This window comes from Anas acuta, chromosome 6, assembly GCF_963932015.1.
Source record: "Anas acuta chromosome 6, bAnaAcu1.1, whole genome shotgun sequence".
Lineage (NCBI taxonomy): Eukaryota > Metazoa > Chordata > Aves > Anseriformes > Anatidae > Anas > Anas acuta.
In genome coordinates, this window is record NC_088984.1 from 38,296,728 (window position 1) to 38,322,525 (window position 25,798).

A 25,798-nucleotide genomic window follows, 5' to 3' on the forward strand; every position below is an offset into this window, starting at 1 on the left:
ATGAAATACTTAGTATGCCAAATGTAAGTTCTTCAGCAGGAAAGTTAGGCAAGTATTTGTGGTCTGTACCGTGGTGTTTCTTGTTAACTGAAATACGGTTTTTGTTCCTTCCTATTTCTAAATGGATGGGGTCAAGAGATTAATCTCCTGTCAAAAGTTCGTGTGCATGAGCATGGGAGAACAGGCTTCTTTTTTTTTTTTTTTTTTTTCCTGTTTCAGAAGCAGTCCAACGCCAATACATTTTCCTTCTTCTCTGCACGAAGCTGCCCAGGAGGTTACAGCCCAGGCCTCGGTGCTGCTGGCAGGTGCCTGAGACCCCAACCTGGCAGGCACCAGCAGCACGTGCCCACTGCCCATTCTCTGTGCTCCCAGCTCGATGTTTGCCTGCCTATAAGCAGCTTGTGCTCGTGACCATTTCCTATCTTTTGTAGCAAACATTTGGCTCATTTTACGCAAACTAATCTTATGCACCCATCAACCACCCAGGAAGCTCCTACATATCCAAGCTGGGAAAAAAAGGCCATGCAAAATGAGCAGCCTTTAGCTAATCAACACCTCCATGCAAGGTTTTGCACGGAGTACATTTCTCTGAAAATAATCTATCTGCAGGTGATGAAACTCTTGGAAAGAAGTCTTAATGATGTACTAACCAAGGGAAGCTGTGTGCACTTGTGCTTCGGAAAAAAGAGAGCAATCTTTGGTATATCTTCCTTTCCTTGGGAATTAAAAATGTTTTTGCACCTCCCAACTTGAACTCCAACAGAATTTAAGTAGGTGAATGTGTCTCAGAGTCAGCAGCGGTGAGAGGGAAAAAAAGAGCAAGAGAGATGATTCTGTGAAGTGTAGTCCTGAGCAATGGATGACATTAGGAGTGGATGCCAGCACCATTAGCATAAGGAAAAGCTTTTCTCCCTCCCTTCTACAGATGCATCCTGGAGGGCACTTGCTGTGAACAAAAGGAACCTGCAGCATTAATAGAACACAGGGAGATGTTTCTGGCACAGAAAATACTAGGTTGTTGTCAATTCCTGGAAAAATAAACATGGAGGGAGAACATGCTGCAGGATTAGGGATGCACTGAACAAGTTGAAAATGATCCCATGAACAGATATTTTAGCGTAAGGATACTATGATGACATCCTGCCGTGTAAATATCACCAAGAATTAGGTAGAATAATTCCAAAAAATTAGGCTGCTTGGAAAGAGAAAGCACTAATACATTTGCTACCATGGTTGTCTGCTATAGGGGTTTAAAGTAGCAGGACATGAACATGTCAGGAGGTGCCTTTGTCCCTTGCCCAGGGAACCACGCTTTGCTCTCCCCTGGCTCCTGCAAAGGTTTGGCAGGGTGCAGATACTATAGCAGAGGAAAACACCATTCCAAACAGAAGTCCCTCCAATCTTTATTTTCCATGAGATATTGAGTAGAGGTCAGAGGTTCTGGGAAGAAGCATCCAGTGTTTTGACCAGTGACTGAAATAAATACTTTTGTTTAATTTTCTGTTTGTGAGATTACGAAGGGATTTGCCGTTAGGAGATGCATGTTCCAGCTCCCTTCATGACTTTAGGCCTGGAGGTAGGCTATGTTTACAGAACAGCAGTTGACCTTTTTGTATAAACTAAAGGCACTGGACGTGCATTTTGGGTTGGAGTCTCTTAAGTAACATAAAAGTAGCAGTAAATAGTTGTTCCTCTGTTTGCAGTAAACATGCTCTTCTGAGAAAGGTTTCTGAGGGAAGTTGGATCTATTGCCAAAAAAACATCCCAACAAACCATTACTTGCAAAGTTTATGCCTCAGCACCCAGAGCCTCGATGTTCAGGTGGTAAGAGGAGATGTCAGGTTTGTGTTCTCCTCTTAGCCCACATGCAGGTGGCCTGGACCTAGGTCTCTAAGCTGTGTGCTGGGGTGACCCTTCTCACCAAGCTGTGGTGGCCCTCCCCAGGACAAGGTGGAGGTACTGAGGCTTCCTTTTGCCCAGTGTGGGGTGGAGCTTGACTCAGCATGCTCGTTTGATGTTGGCTCCTTGGTTTTCCTCTTTTTTCCAGCGAAATCCTTCTAATGAATTTTGCTCATTCCTCTACTTTGTAGCTTTTTCTTCTCGAGCAGCCTGTGTCAGAAAGTAGTTTGTGGTGAGGAAAGCACTTCCTGTGTTGCTTGATCATCTTCATGGTTCTCCTTTTCCCTCGGCACTGTTCAGAGGTACAACAGCCGAGAAGAGCATTTGAAGAGCAAACTTCAGATTTCTCTAATTGGTAGGAATTTGCTTTGTAGCAGATGGTCAAGAAAAGAATTCATAGCTGGTTGAGATATTTATTCCCTTAGATGTTTCTAGATGAAAAAGTAAGTTCTTACAGAGGTTTAAGTCATCTAACAGGAATTAGTTGCTAGAAGAGAAATGGTATATTTTATTTTGCTAGGAGTGAAGCAAATAATTTGTCAGAATTTTGACTGCCGTGGGCTTGCTGTTGCTGTTGAAGCATCCTATTCTTTTAACTGAAAATCAGAAACTAGGAAGTCTTAGGAGGGTTAAGTGCAAGAAGAGTTATTCTCCCCAAAACGGTCAAACAAAAGACTTTGGGAAAAAAAAAAAAGTTTTTAACTATTTTTTTTTTTTCTGCTTAAAAGTTTTTTTATGATATGCTGATCTGTTGAAATCAGCAGAACTATGAAGATCTGCACCACCTTAGGGACAGCATTTTCTCAATACATTTTAAACTGCAAACTCTTAAAAGTATCTGCATTTTTTTTTAATAGAAAGGAGCCGTCTGTTTCAAGGTACATGTGAAGATTGCGCAGACAAGTTAAATGATCTAAAGTCACCTGGAATTCCTTTTCCTAGTGACATATTACTTAACTTTGTGCATTTTAGAGAGTGATCTGTTGCCTGCAGATGAACAGTCTGTTTCTACTCCTGTTAAACTCTGTGGGGAGGTGTGAATATGTATAATTAGATACTTGGGGACAAGCTGTGAAACAGAAAATGAGAGAGGAAGACTTCCCCATTTGTGAAGTGATCTCAGTGTCACCTGCTAATTAAAGCAACCTTCCCGTACCCTGGATGTTTTGTGGCCTGTGGGAGCACTGCAGCACCTCCAGATAAACGTGGGGCAGAGACAGCTTAGGGTAAAGTATCTGCTTTTGGCTCTTGAGGATTTGAGTGCTGGAAGATGCATTGTTCAGGACGTGCTGTGGCTAGCTTTCTGTGATCTGAAGCATTTTAAGGATAGTAAGTGTAATAATACTGTAGCTCTTCACAGAAGGGGCAGCTGAAGGAGAAGCTCATGGCAGAAGACAACGGTGCTCGGCAAAAGGTAGTGTAAAACAGTTCGTTGTTGTTGTCAGATGAACCCAAATGTATTGTCACACCTGTGCAGTTCACCAGAAGTTACTTCTGTAAAAGGCTGTTCATTAGCAAACTGTCTTCACTTCAAGTTGCAGACCAATGGCAACATGCTTAGCAGACTTAAAAACCTTGAGTGGCCACTTGGCAATTGAGAAGGGCTCCTCTGTTGTTGTTTTAATTGTTCACATGGGCTCCTGCTGTGAGCTGCTGCTTTCTGTTAGACACAATCTTGAAATAAATGTTAATCATCTGACCTCGGGGCTCAGATGTTATACTTAACTGTCACACAGTAGAAGACAATCAGATTGAAAGATGAAAGTTTGTCTACAGGAAACAGAGTTCAGAATTATGGTTTGTAAAGAATTTATGGTAAATGCAAAGTTAGGTATACATACACTGAGGCACCACGCAGAGTATAGGAGGCAGTAGTTACAGGGGAAATGCTGCTGAGAGGGGACTGCAGGTTCTGTATCTTGCTTTTCTCTTGAGGTTGCTGGTGCAGCAACAGAAACCTCATACTCTGCTAAACAGAGTAAGGGTTTCGAGGCACTGTACAGCAAATGTTTCCAGTGCATTAGTAGTAGCAACCTACCAGGTTTTCAGCTTAGAAGAACAAAATGGATGCTTTTGAAGAAAGTTGTGTAAAGCTTCTTCGTTATTGCAGTGCATTTCCCTAGAAAAGCCAACTAACACCCACAACATCTCGATCCGCTAAGTAGTGGGTTAAGTGGGTGTTGGTGTTTCTGTCCTGCTTTAATTAGTTACCTGCTGTGAAGGGCAACACAAATGTTAGGCATGTGGATGGGGGGGAGGGGTGTTCCTTTGCAGGGCTCCATCTCTTCAAATTGTGGCTCAAAGTGCTTGTGTAAATACGGGTGAGGCTTGGACGGTGGGCTCCTTTAGCAAGGTTGCCTTTTCATTGATGTAGCCTTCAGCCGAGTGGTGCTCTGCAAATTTTAGGGAAAAAAACGTAGCCCATACAGACTTCACATGCAATCAGTAGTTGCATAGCTTATAGGCAGGTGCTCTGTCCCTTCTTTTTTCTTTCTTATGTCTTTTGATGGAGAAATTTAAGGGATAATGAGCCTTGCGGTGGAAGATGGGAATGCTGACAAGACAGATGCCCATCCCTGGAGCTTGGGTATGTCATAGCTGTTCTCCGCCTGCTGTTCTCACATCTCAGCTGCTTATCCTGGCTTCCTTGTTGCATTATTGACAAAGTTTAATGAGGCATATTGCTAACGCTTGTCCCATGCTCCCTTGTCAGTCAAAGCCATGTTTGCAAGGAGCAGAGAAAATCTTCCAGTCTGAGGGACCTCCACAGTCACACTGGATGGACTCTGAGCACCATTGAAGTGATTGTTCAACTAAATGTCTTTGTTTTTAAAGCCCCTCACTTACATTTTCATTGCAGCCTATGGATCTGTGTCTGACAGCACCGGTAAGGGCTGCAGAAGGGAGCATGCTCACCCCGTTGGGTGGCTCCTCTCTGGGAAGATGAGTGCAGGAGGGAGATGCGGGGACTCCCCAGCTCTGCCCTGCTCTGTGCTGGCTGTGGCTCTCCCTTACCTCACAACGAGGCACCCAGATGCCTCCCACTCGGGGCCAATTTTCAGTCTCCTCCAGTGAGTGGAGGAAGGCAGAAATTAATCTGGAGGAGAAATTGCTCTGCCTGAGCGGGCAAACTGTCTCACTGGCTGTGTTGCTTTAATCTCTTTTTATGAGCTACCTGGAGTGCAGAGCTCTTTATCTGACCCACCATCAGGGCTGGCGGGGGCCCAGCCGGATCTCTGCTAGTTTGAGCTGAAGGATTTACTGGCTTTTGCCAGCTGCCTTCCCCTTGGCAAATATCCCTGCGAGCAGACCCAGACCAGGGCATCACGGAGCGTGCAGCTGGGAGCAGCCCCCAGGAGGTGTGGCAGCAGCTGCTACCCGAGCATGCACTGCGATGGAGCCAGGCTTCTGCTTCTCCTTCTGCTCCTGGAAGGCCCTGTGTGCTCACGGCAGATGGGTGGGAGCGATGCCCGTGTTTCCCAAAGCTGCAGTCCTGTGGGCCGGGTGCTGCCTTCCTCTTGCTGCGGCTGGTGTCACCGCCTGGTGAAACTGCCTGGTGCCTGAAGGGAAACTGGGCGTCCTTGCGTTCCCCTGGTCCTCCCACGATTGCCACCCCATCCCTGTAAAACTGCACCCCTCGGCCTGGGATCTGGAGCTTGCTGCCGGTCTCTCGGGGGCATTGATACCAGGTGAAAGCTTCTCGTCCTCCTGAGGCACCGGCCACGGGCACTTGGCTTGCTGGAGAGGCCAAGCTCCAGGCTAGGACGTATCTGCTGCATGCAGAGATTAAAGCCACATCACGGACAATCAGTTATAGGTTAAGGATCACAGTTTCCTTGTTAAACCTTTGTTTTCTGTTTCTTAAAACTTAAAGCCTACAAGTAACAGTGGCTTTCTCATCCCTGTCACTGAATGCATTATCTCAAGCTCTGTTCTTGCTGTTACTGCTCTGAGTCGTTTGTGTTTAGCTGGACAGTTCTTGTATGTGAGTGATGTAACTGATGAAATGGGAAATAATGCAATATTAACAGTAAAGCCTGTAGGCCAGCTGTTGCCTCTTTTTATTCATACAGTGCTAACACGGTGTTTCCAATTCCCTGTTGCAACACGTAGATGCTGCCACCAGGCAAGTATTTACTAGCCACTAATTATGGCAGTAAGCAATAAAAAGGGAAGTTTTAAGTGTGCTTTTTTTTTTTTTTTCTTCAGACAACTAGTTGGTTTTGTTTCCTCCTACTCCTGTAGCTGCACGTTCCCAAGCTTGCACCCCAGTGTGTTCTGCCAAAGGTGGTTTATTTCTTGTGTGCTGATGTCTTGTCCCTCTGTGGTTAGTGTTGTGTTTCTGAGGGCAGGCCTTTGAATTAATTTTCAACTGGATAGCTCTAGGAGACAAGAAAGAAAACCCACATGCAAATAGCGGCCCACCATGGGATGAAGATTTGATTTTGAACATTAATTGTTCTGGTTTTGTCCTGGTTTCAGTTAGGACAGAGTTAATTTTCCTCCTAGTAGCTGGTAGGGTGCTATGTTTTGGATTAGGATGAGAAGAGTGCTGATAACATGCTGATGTTTTGGTTGTTGCAGAGCAGTGCTTACACCAAGCCAAGGACGTCTCAGCTTCTTGCTCTGTCCTGCCAACGGGCAGGCTGGGGGTGCAGCAGGAGCTGGGAAGGGACAGACCCAGGACAGGTGACCCAAGCTGGCCAAAGGGGTATTCCATACCATCTGGGGTCCTGCTGAACAATATAGAGGGGTGGCTGGCTGGGGTGGGAGGGCTGGCTGCTCGGGGTTAGGCTGGGCATTGGTCAGCGGGTGGTGATCAGTTGCATTGTGCATCACTTGTTTCGTACACATTACTATTAGTAGTACTATTATCATCATTATTGTTATTATTCTTATTGTTATTATTATTTTCCTGTCTTAATAAACTATCTTTATCTCAACTCACAGGCTTCACTTTCCTGTTTCTCTCCCCCATCCCAGAGAGGGAGAGGGGAGGGTGAGCGAATGGCTGTGTGGTGTTTACCTGCCGGCAGGTTAAACCACAACAACATTTTTTGTTGTTGTTAATAAAAGCAGAACAAGATAAAGCACAGTACTTCACCAGGGGAGGCACACTTCAGCACGAGCCAGTTATGTGCAGCACTGAAGGCTTCTGACCTGAGCAAAGCCAAACCTCTCTGACTGGTGCTCAAACCCATCTGGCTGCCACCAGAGAACTGGCAGCTGTGGAGATGCAGCCTTGGGATCCCAAATGCTCATCTGAGCTAACCTTTACATTGTGGTCTGCCATATTAAGGGGTTTGGCAGGGAATCCTCCCGATGCTGTGTGCAGGTGTGTGCTGACAGTAAGGACCTCTGGGGGTGTGCTGGCTTTTGTGCCAAGACCACGACCAGCAGGTTAGCACGCAGCAGCAGCAGGGGTTCGCCCCAGGCTGAAATCTGGTGCGTGAAATTCCTGCCCTGCTTCCCCCTCCCCTGTCTGCAGAGAGTGGCCACGTGATGGATTCGTACATCGGAATCAACCAAAGGTTTCACAGTTAACTTTTGTTGCTGCTCATTTTTTAGGAGCCACAGGCTCCTTTAAGCGCTCCCTCCCTGTAGATCACTCTCCTGCATTCCTTTGAGACCTCAGGCACTTAGGGAGGCGATTTACATGTGGCTGTTTAACACCAGCATGACTTACAAAATATGAAGAGGATGTTCACATGCTGGCACTGCTGACTTGCAGGGTGTTTTTTCGGTAGGTGAGTTTTACTCGTTGGCCATATGTAAACAACCCAACCAATGTGTACCATGAAAGTTGCAGGGGAGTAGTGTAGGTGGCCATGCAGGTTCAGATTTGAGTGCTGGCCTTTCCAGTGATGATCTGCTGATTGCTATCAGGCCGTTTGCTGTGTGACTGCTCACTGTGATTAGAAGTGCCTGTTAGACAGCAGGAGTCCTGCTGGGATCCACAGAGGGATAACAGATTGCTCCTGATTCCTGGCCATGGCAGCTATCGTTGTGTTACAGCAGCTCACCTTGTACCAGGCTAGAGCTGGAGTAAATCTTCCCATGGAAGCTGAATGGCACCAGCCTGTGCCCAAGTCCTGGGCTGCTGTTTGTCTCTTACATGCTGTTTTTTTCAAATATTTTTATAGAAAAGAGAAGGACTTGCCTACAAGGCAGACTTGTGAGAAACATGCTTTCAAATAAGGTGCAAAATGTACTCACCATTCAATTTTCTGTCCTCATTAAGTCTCTCAGAGGTGAGTTCAAGGGAAAAAATAGATGGGAAGAGCTTGGAAATGAAGACTATTTACAATGAAAAAAGATAAAGAATACAACAAAAATGGAAAAAGGCTGAAATTCGGTGGCTTGAGAGGTGGAGGTCAGACTCAATTATCATAATGTTCTGCAGCTGTGCTAACATGTATTATTTTCTCTTTACTCTCAGATATTTAATATATATGTGTGTAGCCAGTGTTTTCTTTTTGTTTAATATTTTATGTGTGCAATGCAGTGTATTTATAAGATGTGGTTCCTGGTTGTTACAACAGAACAGAGATTCACGTAGCGCACACCCATCAATGTTTGCACACACCACAAATGTAATGATAGATATAGACTAATGATAGATTGGTTATTCCTAACTGAAAGGAAAGGGAAGAAAAAGCAACCCAACTTGCACTGTGAAGCTGGAATTACATTTTAAGGGAAAAAAAACATCTGATAGTAGTGGTCAAGTAATTAGTTGTTTGGACTTTTGGACCACATTTGCATAGGATGTGCAAGGTGAATCGTTCTCTCCTGTTCTTGACTATGTGTGAGATTTTATTTGTTCATTTGTTTTGTGCTCCTGGAGGTTACGGAGATGTGCAGAAGAGCATCCTCCCAGCTTCTGGCTTGCAGGAAGGTGTACGTAGCCAGCAAGCCCCTGACTACTTCTGTGTCGTGGAGCTTCAGAGCTGAAGCTCTGAAACTTTGTTTTTCACCATGCAGGGTACTCTGAAGAAGGCCCCATCGGGTTGCATGGTTTTTGGGTCTTGAAGGGTTTTGGGTCTTGAATGGGTTAACCTGCATCTTCCCTGTTTGAGGTAAGGCCTTTTTCTTGTGTTTGAGCTCTGTCATAGTGAGGCAGGCAGGCAAAGGGTTAACGCACAGCAGTGTGTTGTCTGGATGTGTTTCCCATTTACCTGACAGATGATGCTACGCTGGTGAAGTTTAATGAACAAATGAATGAATCACGCGTTGTCTTGTGATGTAGTCCTTGTGAGAAGGAGAAGTACATAAATCTGCGATCCGCTGCAGAGAAAGAAGGTGGGAGAAAGCACTCAGATAATTCTGTTTCTCCACACTGTTGTACTGTTTGTCACTGTGGTCTTCCCTACTAATATCTAATTTAAAAGCACAACCTTTGTTAAAGGAATTGTTCCATTAGCAATCTCTTTCATTTAACTGATGTTTCAGAAAACAGTGAAGAGGGTGATAATTTTTGAGTTGAGGGAAGAACAATTTGCTTTTCCCCCAGATTACTTTCTGTACTTTGACAAACACAGTGTGCGTTCATTTTACTCTTTCTTGTTTGGGATTCTTCTTACGGAGTTAGCAGCTTGGTATGTGAGATGTGTTCATGCCCCTTCTAAATTGGAAGGTGTGCACCATTTGTATCGAGGAGACAATTACAGGTTGAATACATTCAATTTTCAGCACGCTTCGTTGTGAATAGGTAGAGAATAACAGCTGATGTTTTCTATAAGCTGCTGTTTGCTTAAAGAAGGTGTTTCAATATTTGCTGGAGTCTTTAAGCTCAGTCATTCATTTCCAACAGTGGTTAAAAACACAGCTGAAGTAATTTAACGTATGGGTTGTGATTTGGCTCTCTGCGGTCTGTGTCTCCGTGATGGGTTTTGCTCATTGCCGTGAGGCCGATGGGGGGGCTGCTGGTGTGTGCTGTGCGCTCTTTGTCTCGACCCTTAAGAAGCTGACTTCCTCCCTGCTATTTCAGGAGGTCATTAGTGATGATGAAATTAGAGGTTTATATCTTTAGGTCCAAGTCATTATTCCTAATTTAATCAATGCATTTGAAAATGTTTCCTCTAATAAAATTGTAATGACTTTACGTGATTTGTCATGCTTATCAAAAACATGGCTTTAACATGTTCATGTTCAGAGGCACTGAGCTTCTGGAGGGGAGCATACATCACGTCGGTACATCACTGCTGCACCAATTTGCTGCCTCTCTGTCTCTCCAGTGGATGGAAATAGCCGGGGCAGTGCGGTGGAGGCAATGTATGGCCAGTGGGAAATCCTGGGAGAGGCGCTGGGCCTGAGCAGGGCTGGTTCTCTACCGCTTTTCTTGTGGCTCAGCTGCACGCTGCGTCTTGGTGTGAAATCATCCATTAGTGGGCTTATGATAAAGAAGAGAAGAACCATCTATAATGTAGAGTTTGACTGGAGAAATGGCTTTTATGTTGCGCAGGGAATGAGATGAATAGCACCCCACGGTGGGAACAGAATAACCAAGGCGAGGCAAGAGCAGTGGTGTTACAGCAGGGCCAGGTGTTCACTTGCAGGGCTTTGAATAAAATGCATCTCAATGCTTGGTTCTGTTTGCAAGATTGTTCCTGGAAGGTGTTAAGACTACTATTTAATTCAAATTACCTGTTTTTAAACAGTCTGTGGTGCATGTTTGTGTCCGGGCAGGTGAGGAAGGAGCAGCAGACATTAACTTGCTATGTGCCAGCTCTGTTAGCATCCTATCTGCCCCTCAGCTGCTGCTGCTCCATGCGTTGTTCTCACAGCTCAGCTGAGAGAAATTCACATTGGGGCCCTTGGCCCCTCACCTGCTCCTTTGGGGCATGGTTAGTATGGACAAACCCAGGGGGCTTACTTAGTTGGAAAGTCTGCTGAGAGCCCCACATGGGAATAAAACCATTGTGGCAGCACCTCTGAAAACACACAGGCCTTTCTGAATGTCATCCTTCCCTGCAGGTGCTGAATTTATCCCACCAGGGCTGCTGAGGGAGAGGTCTGGGACTTGGGTCTGGCGGAGATCCCACTCCTGCTCAGCAGCCTGCGGCAGGAAGCACCCAGGGGGGTTTGTCTGTCTGGTGGCGCAGCGGCGCCGGCACCGTGGCTGGCAGCACGGCGGCGGAACTGGCAACCGGCGGTAGGCAGATGGCAGGTCTCACACTAGAAGAGAGGATGTGTAAACGACCCAAGATAGGTTTTAACAGTCTCGTTCAAAGCCAGAAGTATGTCACTGTGTGAGCTCTCAGTCTAAACATCCCTGTGAAATTTCAAGCCTTAAGTCTACTTGTGGTTTATTAAATAGCTCTGGCAGCGGGGCTGCGAAGGACCAGCAGCATTGTAGGGAAACATCCACCCCCAGAAGGTGTGGGGTTGTCCACGTCGTTTCTGGGCAGAGCCATCGCTGGTGACCTGGTGGCATGGCAGGGACTGTGCCCTGGGGGATGCCTGGGGGCTGCTCAGCTTATCCCTGGCTCTCCAGGACAGAAGCTGCGTGTGCTTTTCTGCAGTCCTGCGCTGAGTGCTCCGTGGGGATTTGCTTGGTCTCTCCCCAGGCTGGTAATTTTTTCCCATTCCAACCCCCTATCTTTTTTTTTTTTTTTTTTTTTTTTTTTTTCCCCCAGCCGATCTGTTTTAACAGCAAGACTCAGGGAGGAGGAATATTTCCTGTGCAGAGCAAATTGCCATGTGCAAATATGTAATGTAATTCAGCTCTGTGGAATTGCCGTATCCTGGAGGAACAGCAGCACTGGAGCTGCCCATTAGTAATATTCATTTTCTTTTTTCAGCCTTTTTAATGCTGCAGAGAAGTCATTTTCTGTCCCCAGCACCTGGCAGGTACAGTGATGTTAGATACCTCAGGAATGGAAAAGGCAATAAATGCAGTTGCTGGGAGAGTAGGAGAAAAATTGCCAGAAAATTGGGCTCAAACTATTAGCAGCTTGAGCATCAGAACCTCATCAAAAACCCCAAACTAGCTCTAGTGATTAAACTGCTCTCCTTTTATCGACTTTCAGAGTGCAATTGGTGGTAATGTTTGTCAGGAAGTAAGCGTGCTTAACGGAGAAGGGAAGTTTATTTTTTCAGGTCATGTTTAAAGAGGAGGGAAAGTTAGCGTGAGCCAGGTATCAAAAGCTCTTTAGCTTGTCCACTTGTGCATGGATTTAATGACTTTTCCTTTGTGTTTATAATTCCTTCATGTATCAGTCTTCTCTTTTTTGTTTGACTTATTCTCTGCAACTCATGGCCTAGTTCTCATCCCCATTCACAGTAAGTGTACGTGGTAATATGTGATGTTTTATTGTCACTCTCGTTTAATTTGTAGCCCAAGAACAAAGTTAAGCCACAGAATGGGCTTCATTTGTGGAGTCGGAAGAGGTGTCTCCACAAACGGCCACCAGCGTAGGCAGGGCCCGACTGGGTGAGCTAGGGGCTTGGCCAAACCACGCATGGATCTAGAAGTTCAGACCAAAGCCAGGGGCTGGTTTGGGGCAAGTGAACCCCTGTAGGGACGGGACGGTCCTGGAAACCTCTCATGACACAGGCACACAGGGAGATGGCAATGTCAGGTAGCACGTGTGCTTAGGAGTGGCCACTTCTGCTTTTTCTGGAATAACAGTTTATCTGGGTAGTCCTTAATCCTGCAAGCATGTAACTGGCAGCAAAATGTGTGTTTAGAGAGAAAATACAACCCCAGGACTTGATTTGGTGGTGGTCGGTCCCTGATGCGGGCTGACCAAAGTATTGCTTGAAACTTTTGCTCTTTTATTAATGTTAGGGACAAAATAAATCTGTTCAGTACCAACTGTGCATCACCACTGACATTTTAATTTCCAGTTAAAAGATTTTAATTAAAATCTGATATCATTTGGTGTGAAAAATGAATTAATTGAAATTATACATGCAGACTGAACTAATGTCAATTCATGTATTGGTTTCAAGAACAGCTCTATCTGATTAATCCAAACAGCAGCAACCTATGCTGGAAGGGGCTTCTGGTTGCTCCTTTTCTCTAATTCTGCTGTTATTCTACCAAGGTAATTATAAGGAGGGAAGTTTCGTGCTGATATTCCCAGTTTCTCTCAGCTGGAGTTCTTCCTCTTGTTGTGTTTCTCTTTCCTCTTCTGGATGCCACCTGCTCATCCCTGGGAGATGTGACTGCTCTCTGGGCTTCAAGGAGACATTTGGGTGGAAGAGAGTACTTGCTTTGGAACAGCCCAGGATGTACCAAGGTGGTTTTTGTTTGGTTCATTGGCTTTTTTTTTTTTTTTTTTTTTTTTGTTATAAAATGCACTTGAGAAGGTGATGAAGTCGCTCTGAGGCTCCTTCTTAGGTGTGTGTTGGCCTGTGGTGTGTGCTCACACGGCTGCACACGTATGCTCCTCCTACCCGTGTGGTTGTGACAAGTCACAGGACTGAATGTGGCTTTGTTCTTGATTCTCTGTTATTCACAAATGGAGTATAAACATGTCCAGGATGTGTATTTAAAATATATTTATTTGCCAAATGTTGTCTGTCTCTTTGGTCAAGAAACTCCACAGGCTTACATAGGAAAACAAGTGAAAAGATTTTCCAGGCCTTTTAGTCCCATTCTTAGCATAAACACCAGCATCTCATAGACATTTTCTGTTTCTGAAAATTCTGTTTAAATTATGGGCAACGTGTCACTCTCTTAGTGAAGCTCTGTATACAAACTGCTTGGGAGTGATTTTGCTTTTCCATTGTATCAGCTCTGCACAAAACTGTGGAATAAACTTTGTGCCATCACTTCTGTGAAGCACACGGAGAGGAAACTGCAGAAGTAACAGGGCACTTCTGTGCGTCTCTTCTGGTACTGCATGAACAAGGACATTCAAAAAAGAAGAGAAAAAAAAGAAAAAAAGCAACAAAAACCTATTAGGCTGAAACATTTTAGGCATGAAACCAACACTTGGTGTTAGGTAAAGTGAATCATTTTCTCCCCTGCTTAATTGTTATGAAACTTACGGTCAAATGTACAGTTTAGGTTAAGAGGTTTAAAGTCCATTTCTCTTACCTTCCCTCAATTCCTGTTTATGGTCAAATATGAAAAAGCTCATCCTCAGATGTGTGTACTTTTTTACTGAAGATATCTTGAGCAGTTTAGTTCAAAAAGTGTTCACAACTAGTGAGTGGTATTGTTTCTGCACTTGCAAAGAAAAGCCTGGTTTTACTAAGACAACTGACTTATTTTCTCTACATGCTGATGTAATCCTACTGTGAAGCTGTGATTCATGGAACATGTAGGATTGGTTAAAAAAAAGAAAAAAAAGAAAAAAGCACAATCTCTGAAAACAGTGGGGTGATTTTGTGGTTCAATATAATGGTGTTGGCAGTGTTCATTGCTGCTCTGCCCTGCAATTCCTGCACAACTGTGGGTAGCTCGCGGAATTAATCAAAATGCTCAAATGTATTTTACTGAGCCCAGCTCAGGTAACCCTCTGAAAATGCTCTGTTCTTCAGTTCTTCACAGGCTTAGCTTCCTTCCATCTGCCACTTGAGAGATCCATATTGAACCCAAAATCAAAAGATATGCTTAGACCCCTTCCTAATTTATCCTTTGCCATTGAATATAGCGGCTCATTTCTGGATAGTGCGTTTTCATTGTTTCATTCCCTTTTCCGTGTTGAGTTTGAGTTTACTTTGGTGTATGTGGTTATTGATAGGATAAAATTTTGTATCAGGGCATAGGAAGGAACTGATGGCTGAGGTTGTGTTCTGCCAGCATTTTAATGCAGAAGCACCACAAACTGGTCTCTGTGTGTGTTTGTGCACAGTGCTGGCTGAGCGACCACACTTGATTTGGAGCACTTGCACTAGTGTTTGTGTTTTAGGATGCTGGCATATTGAAATGGCAAATGGTTGCTGGATGAAGTATTAATTTTTCATGAGGGCGATAATGCCATTTCAATTCGCTGAGGCACAGCGGTGCGCTTTGACCAAGGGGCAAATATTCAGCAACTGCAGAGTATCCAACATGCCTAAATATACCTGGTGGGTGGGAAACTCCTTGGCAGAAATAAGCTGGTTGTGGAAAATTAATTAGAAATGCATTGTGTTCTGCAATACCTAGTGAAAAATGTTTTCTTCTTAACTGCGTGGAGAAAGTTGATTGTTTTTCTTCTCTCCATTGATAATGATCCTAGCTGAAAATATTGTCAGGAAAAAAAACCACACACAACACAAACAACTTTAAGTCATTTTGTTCATGTATAAGCAGGAAGATGAAAACATTTTCCATAAGCTTCAATATTGATTCAAAACTGGAGAACAGCAGAGACAGAAACCACTGGAATAAATGAGCTATGGAGTTTATTGGCTGTGATAGTTCTAATACATTTTTTTTTTTTTTCAATCTAGCTGTAAATGATCTGGTGCTACTACAGTGTTTCATGCTTCCTTCTGGTTCCAAATATATCTTGGCTAGAAAACACGGTATAAATAGGAGTAGGATTTTCATGAACTTCAAACACTGTTAGACACTGCTTTCATTATCACCCGGTAAGTTTGTGTGAAGTAAGGCGATTCATGATTCAGTCTGCAGGTAGTATTAGGGCATTCATACTTCACTCTCGGTGTCCTTGGTAAAACACAGGACTGAAGCATGTGCTGCATACCATTCAGCATATACAAAGACCCTGTCCAAACGGTTTTCTCTGTTTTCTGTATTTCTGCTTTAAGAAGTGTGATGGGAGTGCTAGAAACTGCAGCAAAAAGCAGTGTGTGCCGTATGCAAAAAGTAGAGCTGTTGTGCCATTATATAAGGTACTTGACATAGAAGAGTCGCTATGTTCTGCATCTGAGAGAGGAGACTTAATTAAGACTGACAAATTCTCTTGGGTGCAACAAGATACAGCATTGATTATACTGCAGTTCTTTTAAATGCATTACCAAAGTCTTCATTATTATAATTAAACAGATATAAAATATGTCTGCCCTTCATGGCATAAAGCTTTGCTTTAGTGTTAAGACTGGAAATTTCATGAAGAGCTTTGAAATTGAAAGCTGGCAGGCAAAGCATCTGAATTCTGTAATTTTCAGAAAATGATACGATTTTTTAATTATTGTCCTTTTTAAAATTCCACTAAGAGACAGACATTAAAAAATATTGCAAAATAGCATCTTTACAGCATTATGATTTTCCTTTGATTACTAGCTGGCAAAAATACAGTATCATTTGTGAAAAATGGACCTTTAAAATTGGCTTCTTCAAAATACTCTGGGTTTGGAGCAGTCCCACCTGAGAGAAGGCTGTGACCCTGGCTTACCAGCCCATGCGGGTCACCTGCTGCTGCCCAGCTCTCTGGCAGGGCACTTCCTTGCCTGCCTTTCCTCTCTTTTTCCAAGGAGTTAGCAAGTCCTGCGGCCTTTTAACTTTGTGTACTGTGGAGCAATGTGTCAGGGAGTGTTCGTTCATCGTGCCCCTGCTTAAAGGAATAAATAAAAATAACAAGAAGGAATAAAAGAGGGAGGTAATTCTTTTAGAATAAGAAAAAGGCTTTTCCTTTATTTTTTTTTATAACTTGTTTACTTATGTAAAAGCACACTGACAATATGGGTATTAGCTGTGGACGTCTTCAAAAGCCAGAACAGTGGTGCTTAAAAAGGATTTGGGGAGATGGTTGAACAAATGCCCAGGCACACCTCTTTTATGCTGGAAAGAATATTAACAGATGAACTGCATGACCATGGAGACTAAATGTGTGTGTAAGTGTTTGTAATATTAAAGTTTTAAATGAGCAACTGCTAAATCACACAGTTGTTGCAAATCGTAAGCTGTTTTAAAGGACCCATTGAATGGGCTTTGACTTCTGAGCTGATTTTTGTCCAAAGAAAAGTGGTTTACAGTGGTTAACACAAATTTTCTGCAGATACCTTTCCTTATTTTTTTTTATGCTCTCTGCAAGTAGCTTCCATTCTTGTGACCGTGTACAAATGTAGAAAGTGTGATGTCTGCTTGGCACGCGTGGCTGTTGCTTAATTCTCTGCAGCATAACTCCAAGTCACTCGCTTTGCCCCAGCTTTTGAGGCATGGCTCACTCATGTCACACTTGTGTCACTGTTTGCAGAATCACGCACTGCTGGTATGTAACAGATGTCTGTTCAGTGCCATTCAGGCTGGCCTTGGGAGCTGCTAGTGGCAGCTGAGCCTGATGACAAGCAGAGCTTGGGGCTTAGCTTGGGGGTGCTGAGAGGGGCAGGGGCTCAGGGTGTGCGGTGACTGCAGCGTCAGGGACCCATCCTCACCCTCTCTGAGCCCTGTGCCGGCTTCACATGTCCAGGCAAGTGGCACAACATCACTGGGAAGGAATTAAAGATGTATCTACATAAAGTATGTTGAGGGTTGTAAATCAGGTCTTGCTTTCAGGGGCTTGGGTGCTTTCAGGCAGAAATAAACCCACCTGTTCTGCAGCCTGGGTGCCAACCACTGAGTCCTTGCAAAAGAAGCATAAAGCAGTAAGCACACTGTTATATTGCAGTTACAGTATAATTGTATTGTGGTTAGTGTTTTTTTTTTTAATACCCTTACTGCCGCTAATTCATGATGTACAGATATTAGGTGGATGGAAGCCGTTCTGCCAGGTTGGTGATACACTTCAGCCATAACGATGCATGTGCCGTGTGAAACCCAGGGGACCAGAATACTCAGGCATGCAGCTAACTCACTCGTAAGAAAAAGGATGATAATGGCTTAACAAAATATGTGACCAGACTGATATTACAACAGCAATCCTTATTAAAAAAAAAAAAAAAGAAAGTAAATAAACAAGCAAAAATTTGACTTGAGCTCCTGGGAGTAGGAGAGTTCTGCCCCTGGAGGTAGGTAGCTTTAGAGAAATGTGCTAAAAATTTTAACACCTCTCCAGAGTAAATCAACTCTTCTTTAAATAAATCAGATGCTTATGATGCTGCAGTTTGCTGTGAAAGCTTAACAAGCACTCATATCCTGCACCATTTACTCCTGATTTTGATGAGTAATGCAAACAATCAGAGTCTGCATTGGTTTAAAAAAAATAAAAAATTATCCTTACTTATTAGATTCAGGTAATCCAATTTAATGTGGCTTCCACAGCTGTCTCTTGAGTATTTGTTTCCTCTGGAGTATTGGAAAAATCTTTGCTTCTGAGGCAGACATTTAGCTCGTTAGACAATTGCCAAGTAGGTCCCTGTAATCCCCCATCACTTGCGTGTCAGTTTTAGCCCTTTAACTCCACGTAGCAGTGTGGTTCATGGCTTGGTGTGGCTGCTCCGTGGGCTGGGCTTTTATCAGCAGGTATAATTTACACCTCAGCTTAGCTTGTCAGCCTAACTGTGCTGAAGGTGAAATAATTACTTAATTAATTAATATTGGAATGTGTGCCTAGTTGCTAAAGAGAACAAACAAAAAACAACACTGACCAAACAAATAAATAAATAAATAAATAAATAAAGCCCACAGCCCCTTGTAGATGGAAGTAAAATCCTTCAGAAATAGTTGAGCATCAGTATACATACAGACACACGTGGCTAGCTGGATGTGCACTTTGATAGAGAGGAGCTACCAGAAAGCTTTCCCTAAACCGGATTTTGTGAGAAACCTGGCTTTATGCTGAATCTTATTGGTGCAGGTGGTGCCTTTTGTGCCCTGCTGTATGAACTCCTCCTGCACCTCAAAGACACTTTGCTAAATTCATAAACGATTTCCTCCGAGGACCTAATGGCTTTCTCAGATATGCTGGAAGTTACTGTTCTCTCTTATGGAAAGCTGGGACCTTTAGACAACAGCCTTGAGTCAAAATTTCACCCCAAGTACATTACAGACCGACTAAAACAATGCCTGCCCACATAGCTCGTATTTGGCTCTGTTTTCTGTCTCAACATATTTAATAATTCAGTTATGGATAACAAAGAAAAACGGTCCTATTATAACAATTTGACTATCTTATCCTATAGATTTTTTGGAACTTCATTGCTAAATTTAAAGATTTGTGTTGATCTGAATCAGCATAAATGTAATTAATGAAAAAAATAATTTAAGTTGATTAAAAAGGGCTTAAAATAATGTGATTAGACTATGGAGATTTGGGTGGTTTATTGGATTATGCATGTTATTCCTGGAGGATTGTTATAGGATTCATAATGGAATTAAATTGGCCATCTTATTTTGGGTCCCCTGTGCCTAGTAATGTACAGTGCCACGATAGCAGACTAGCATGTATAGTCATGTTTAACAGTTTTCTACAGAAAAATACAGGATTGAATTTTTGAGCTAGTATCAGGCTAAAATATACTGCTGAAATCTGCTGTGCTCTCCATTAGATAGGAGCTGAATGAAATCACAATCGATCTGATGTGACATCCTTTTGGAAGGAGTGCTGCTGAATGCGTGTCAAGTGATGGAGACTCTGCTGTCATCCTGGGGAGTTTGTGACCATGGCCAGCTCTCCTCACTGTTTGTTGTTGTTTTCACTTTGAAAGTGTCAGTTTACTGCAGATGAAAGGATGTATCACAGGACAATAGTAATCTTTATATAATCATCTATAATCTGCAACAGTCTACATTTTGAGTTTATACAGGGTCACTATGAGAATGTAATTTGAAGGACTTCTTAAAGTAGATTGCTTTGCTATTTAATTCAACTACTGATTTGAAACTATTAAATTCTGAATAAAATGGCCCAAATATGGCTTTAATATCTTATAAGAACCGTGCTTTAAAGTTGTTTCTTATATTAATTTGTGCTTCTACAATTTTCTTACAGTTAGTGTGTGTGTTAAACTAAAAGGATCTGGGATCTCTTATATGTCTTCCAAATCTTCCTGATTCTTGTGGTTCCTGTGAACTCTCTCCAATTTTCAGCATAATTTCTACACTGAGAGTATCTCATGATCAATGAATATGAAGATACTAAACTTCTCTGTCCCTAGCAGGTATTATATTTATATAGCCAAGTATACCATTTTGATGGTTTTGTCACATTTGCTGCCAACCAAGCAGGTGGTGGTGTTTGCTTTGTTATTTGTTTTGTTTGCTTGTTTTTCCAAAATTACTGTTTCCTGGCTCACAGTACTGTAAGTAAGGCTTGCCCTTCATGTTTCTATAGATTTATGTCCTCACATTTTGGTTCCTATTGGAACATACTTTATTTTTTTATGCATCGCTTCTCAAGCAGTCTTTTGATCATTGACCCATATTCTCTGTTATTCATCACCGTTCAAATCTCTGGACTCCATGTATACTGATTTTATGCTTCCTACCAGGTTACTTACAAAATGCTAAGCGGAATTGGGCTAAGAGCAGGTCCCTGCAGGACCCCATTTGAAGCACATCTACATGACGAGTGTTTCACATTTACTCTCACATTTGAGGCATATCGTTTACCCAGTGTTTGATCCATTTAATGTCTCCTGAATTGATTTTCTATTGCTACATCTTAATCAAAATCTCATCTAGTACCAAGTCAAATGTATTGCAGAAACCATAATATAGTAGTATCTAAGTATATTATGATGACTTTATTGCATTTATCAACCGAACTTTTAATCTCATAAAAGAAGAGCTATGAGGTTAGTCTGCCAGGCACTGTTTTCCTTAACGTTGGAAATAGTGCTAATGATTATTTTTTTCTTTGTCAATTAAATCTTTTTGCAGCTCTTCCATAATTTTGACAATGAAAAGCATCCACTCACAGATAAGCCGTAAATCCAGCATTTAGAGGTCCAACACAGATGTGTACGAGTGGTACAAGTTGTTACTTAGCCAGGTCTATTCAAACTGGTTTGGCTTTTCCTCCTGAGTTACTACTGGAATTCTATTACTGTTGTTGAGTAAACAAATGCTCTTTTGTACTGTTAAAGTACCAGTGTTGCTGCTCAGTGATGTGCTGCTGCTGGGAACTGTCTGTTCTTCCTGATACTTTCAGGAGCAAAACAAACAATCCCTCTGCGTGCTCCCTGCGTAATTGCCACTGGCCACCAAACTGTGGCCACTACTTGTATCAACTCCTCTGGTTGCTGCAGTTCCTGGTCTGTTTTTTTCTTTTACTAAAGTCTTACTCTTTCTCCCTTTATAACCTCCACCACCAACTTTTCTGATTTTCAGTTTGTAATATACCGCTTTCTTGTAGCTGATTGTCTTTCCTGCTCAAAAGGCAGTATTTTTAACCAGCATAACCTTCTTTTCCAAACACACCCCCTCTTCAGCGTGCCCTGTAAGATGGCATTACAGCAGCAGTGGTCAGGAGTGTGCCTGCCTGTGCCTCCCCTGCTGCTCAGCTGCAGCTTTTTCTGCAGCAATCCAAGCTTTGGTCAGCACAAAGCCCCATCACAGCAGTCCCTTCTGTAAGCCTTTAAATCAACTTGGGAGTTTTAAGTAGGTATAAGTTGGGGGAGCTCGTATTGCCAGAACTTTTCCAGTTAGTTTTGGTGCTGGATTGTCTCCAAATTCACTTTAAGGCATGAATCTATTGCATCGAAGTAACCTGGGACCTTCCAACCTGAGAGGGACTTTTGCTGTTGCACTTATTAGAAGACCTCTGTTCTTTTTACTCAGTTCTCCATGGTCTGGAATAGCACAGATCTCGTAGTACTCAGCACATCCTACTTGTCTGCAGGGGGGGACTGATAGGAGGGAGGATTAGCTCTGTAAAGCAGGTCTGAGATTGCTGTAGGGTTAGCTGCTTTAAGCAGACACCCTTTTTAATCTTTGCCTTCAATTGCATCCAAAAGAGCCTCAGTAGAAGACTGAGGGTTTGTGCTGTGGAGACCTCCTGGGAATGCTGCAGCTGGGATCTCATTTTCCCAGGGCTTGCTGTTAGTCCTTCTGCTTTAAGATAGAGTGTCTTCCTGTCTTTCTCAGGTTTATATTCCCTTAGAGCATGAAGATAAATTCAATCCATGTCCAAGGTGCCCTCGGAGACTCATAAGCATTACAGCCTGCAAGCAAGCAGAATGCTTGGAAATAACAGAACATCTGGTAGGAGCAGTGGTTGCAGACAGTAAGTCCAGTGGGCTGTGTGAGGCCTTTCCAAATTAAAACCATGTGGTTGGATGTGGCTAGGAATAGATCTGGCACTGGGAGTGTCATAAGGGAAGGTTTTGTTCTGGGACTATGAAGCGGATCCATGAAAAATCTTTATTGGGTAGGGTCTTCCACAGTGTAATACAGAGGTGTGGCATGTAAGTATTAAAGTGTCATACAGAAATTAATTTCTGGATAGAATAGATAGATACTTACACCTTTGTTTAAGGGATGTCATGGAGACCAGTTGAATGGTGAAGTGTAGAGAGAACTTGAGGAACAGTGGTGGCAGAGGGAGCTGTGACATGGTAGGATCACTACAGGCACTGAACAGTTCTTCATGTTCTTGTGCTCTTCACTGGTTCTTGACGTTTGGCTTCATGGCCCTAAAAAAAAAAAAAAAAAAGGTTGAAATAGTAACTTCAGTGTTATACCATGCCAGAAAGTAAACCTTTCTTGCAATATGTGGACTTCGTTTCTTAAAGTACTTCCAGAAGGAGTCTTTACATGCTGCTGCTTTTTTCTTCTGCTGTCATTTGTCATGTATGCAGCAAAGGTAACATTTCTTAAAGGAAAAATAAAATAAATTTGGCAATGCTAGTGATTTAAAACAAACCAACCAACCCACACAGCAAAGCATTCTTTGAACAGCAAATTATTTTGGTTCAGATGTTTCTTCTCAAAGATCTCCAGCCATTCTTTTCTATCTCTCTGTCTAGACTTGTCATTTCTCTTCAGCATGCACTCCAATATCTTAAAGGGATTTTTAGTACTGGAGAGAAAGAGGAAAGCAGACAAGCTGTTGTAATCTTGCCTCCTCTTGAACTTTTCTGGAGGGTACTATCCAGCATCACAGAATAGCTGAACTACTGTGTGCACTGTATTTTCCTGCCCGTGGGGTGCCCATTCTGCAGCGTGACATTTCCTCCCTTTTTGATGAGAAGCTGACTGCAATGTCACTGTTAAAAAAAAAAAAAAAAAAAAGTCTTTGCATCGTGGTAATGAATGCCAATTTCTCTGAAGGGCACTGTCACCTTCAGTAATAACCTGCCAGTGCTACGTGTGCCAGCTCTGAGTCGCCTTGTGCGCGAGGTCTGCTGGCAGCCCTGGCCCCAACCCTGGTACAAACCTTCTCAGCTCTGCTTTACTTCACTGTTGAAAAATTACACTATCATTCGTCATGCAAATTCAAGGTGTTTTGAGTGCATTGGTGGTACACTGACATTTTGTCACCGCAAATTCTGCGAATCTTTAACAATTTGGGGGACTGGGATTCTTGCGGTTCATGAGAAATACCTAGAAGCATCCCAAAAGGTAAAAATGAGTATCCTTTTTTTTTTTTTTTTTTTTTAAAAAAAAAAAAGGAAAAAAAGAAAAACCCACCTTGTAGAGCATGGAGCTAACTAGTTTCTCCTTGGGAAAAAAAATCAGGTAATCAGTAGGCCAATTAAGTGGATCATCTGCTGTCAGCAGAACAGATAGCTTTTAGGACACATTGTTTGTCACGGTCTATTTCTGAGTTCAGACTACATTGCCTGTTATCGATCTCTTAGTGCTAAATTCACAGGAAAGAGCAAAGATCAGAATTAAGCTTTTCTTTTAGCAATGGTGATGCTCACTGGTGAACATGTAAATTGTTTTTTTGGGGGGAATGGCTCTTAACTGCACTTCACAAGTTCAGCTCTCAACGTGGGTACTGAATTTCACAGCCTTTCACAGAAGCCCTGCACCTTGTTAAGAGCTTTTGGTGTCTTCTGTTAGAGACGCTTTTTGCCTTTCTTGTCCTCCTAACAGCATCCTGGAAGGCAGTTGATTTTGTCGTGGTCCTTCAGGTAATTTACTTTCCGATAAATTATACGTGAGCTTGACTTCCAAGTGCAGGGCTGTTACGCAGCCACTGCTGCCCCGTTTCTTAACTTCAGACTCAACAATTTATGTCCTGTAGTTTTGCTAAAGGCAGTGGGATGAGGTGGAGTGTGTATTTATTCGTAATTTTTGTAACCTCACATATTTATTTCTGTTAGCTCTTTGATTTAAACAGCAGCAGATTGAATGGTCAAAGGTTAGGCTGGATAGGGTGGAGTTTTCCCACAGCTGCTGATGGCTTACTGATCCCGCTGTTTACATATCCCGTCCCTCTGACGAGGATGATGTATTCGACAGGAGAGCTTCTACTATTTTGGGAGCATGCTTAGCCTGGAGCTCTCGATCCCTCCCTTAGAAACCTTTGGAAAACAGTCACTGGCGATTGTAGGGTGCAATCAGGCCAGCACTCAGATATGTCCTTGGTGCTTGCAGATTTCAGTCCAGCTGTACATACACTGAAAGCTGAGCCTGTGCTGAAGTGGGCCTGTGGTTGAGGTCTCAAGGTTATTTTCACTTAGATACTGTGCAGGCTCAGGAGCAGGAGATGGGATCAGCCAGTTTGGTTACCTTATGGGGGTGATCCAAAGGAAACCAAAGTTTGAGTCGCTTTGAAAGAGCCTTTCCCTTGAAAGCACAAGGTCTCCCGTGTAAGCAGATTTTCTGTGTGTGTGTGTGCTTTTTGTGCAAAATGGTTGTGTTTTTTTCCCAATAACAATGTTTTGCATGGAGCTGTGTTATCTACGTGGAAATCTGCACAAGTTCTCGTTGATAAGTGCAACATGAAGCTGAAGCAGGTCTGTTCAACTGAATATATTTATGGCACTTTTATTCATTTGTTTTAAATCATGGGAAATCAACTATTCTTAAGCAATATTATGCAGCATGTGCTTATTCTTGAATTTTACTAAGCTGATGTGTTGTAAATGGGAAGAATTTTTGAAGTGCATTTTTACAAAATGCCCCAGGAAAGAAAAGGATGCACAGGACTGTACACCTCATGTCTGGACCTATTGTCTAGGTACAGTCAAAACCACTTGATAATTTTTAATGTAGTTGCTTTTGGGATTCCTGGCAACTGGTCTCAGTACATTCCTAGAGAGGGTGCTTTATAGGTCGAAGTCAAACTTGGAAATGCTATGGAGACAAATTCTGCTCTTCAGACACAAGACACAACTCAAATTGGAAAGGAATTGAGAACTCCGACATGAGATTTGACATTTCTGAGGTTTATGCAGGACACTCTGCTTGCAAGTGGCCTTCTAGGAGCCGACCTTCCTCTGTATCATCAAATTATCTGTCACTAACCAATACTGGGTGCCTCAGAGGGAGTGGTATATGTTTTGTTTCTGTCCTTCCCAAAATTCTTATTTGAGGAATAGGCTAATAATTGTTCCCTTAAATCTAAACAAAGAAGAAAGAAAACTCTTCTAGAACCTGCAGGGTAATCGCCTGTATTTGTTTGTATTCATTAGCATCTATTGCTTGAAGATTTTCATGGTTATAGCTGCATATTAAAACACAGGGTTTTAATGCAGCAAGAAAACATTTTAACAGAAAGCTGTAATTAATAAGGCAGCTGACCCAAGACACTCACTTCATTGACTTTATTTTTTTTATCTTAAAAGACCAATTCTGAGAAGTACTACAATAAATGGCTAACATAATTCTCCTTGCCAGTCAAAGTCACTCTATCAGTTTAATGAGAAATCTTTAACATAAGAAGTTTAGAGGTTTTGAGTTTGTTTCCAGTAGTTCCTATGCCTTTAAGCCCATTTGTGTGCAGCTGAGGTTTTGTAAATATTTCAGATGTTAATGAATGGAGTGAGTGAGTACTGAGCCATTTTGTAAAAATGTTTATACTGACAAATTTGCTGAACATATCTATACAAAAATGCAAATTATGAGTGAAGACATTCTTACAGGTGTAAGACTGTTGCTCTGTAACTGTGGGAGCCACACGGGATCCTGCTTGGGTGCAGACAGTGGGGAGCATCGTGAAGA

The 25,798-nt window shown here is 42.8% G+C and overlaps 1 protein-coding gene across 9 annotated transcripts in view; it reads left to right on the forward strand.

The window, feature by feature from the left end:
• The window catches only part of PLCL1 (phospholipase C like 1 (inactive)), a 184,505-nt gene that overhangs the window by 116,840 nt on the left and 41,867 nt on the right, over positions 1–25,798 (forward strand). Inside the window, exon 1 of one of the 9 annotated variants that reach the window (XM_068686609.1) lies at positions 3,036–3,313. The exons of 6 other annotated variants lie outside the window; for them this stretch is intronic. In XM_068686609.1, the coding sequence (XP_068542710.1) occupies positions 3,284–3,313 (30 nt within the window). In that variant the 5' untranslated portion in view covers positions 3,036–3,283. Of the gene's footprint in view, positions 1–3,035; positions 3,314–4,229; positions 4,487–4,747; positions 4,787–25,798 lie in introns of those variants that run through there. 2 more of the 9 variants (XM_068686607.1, XM_068686611.1) reach the window with 2 other exon arrangements.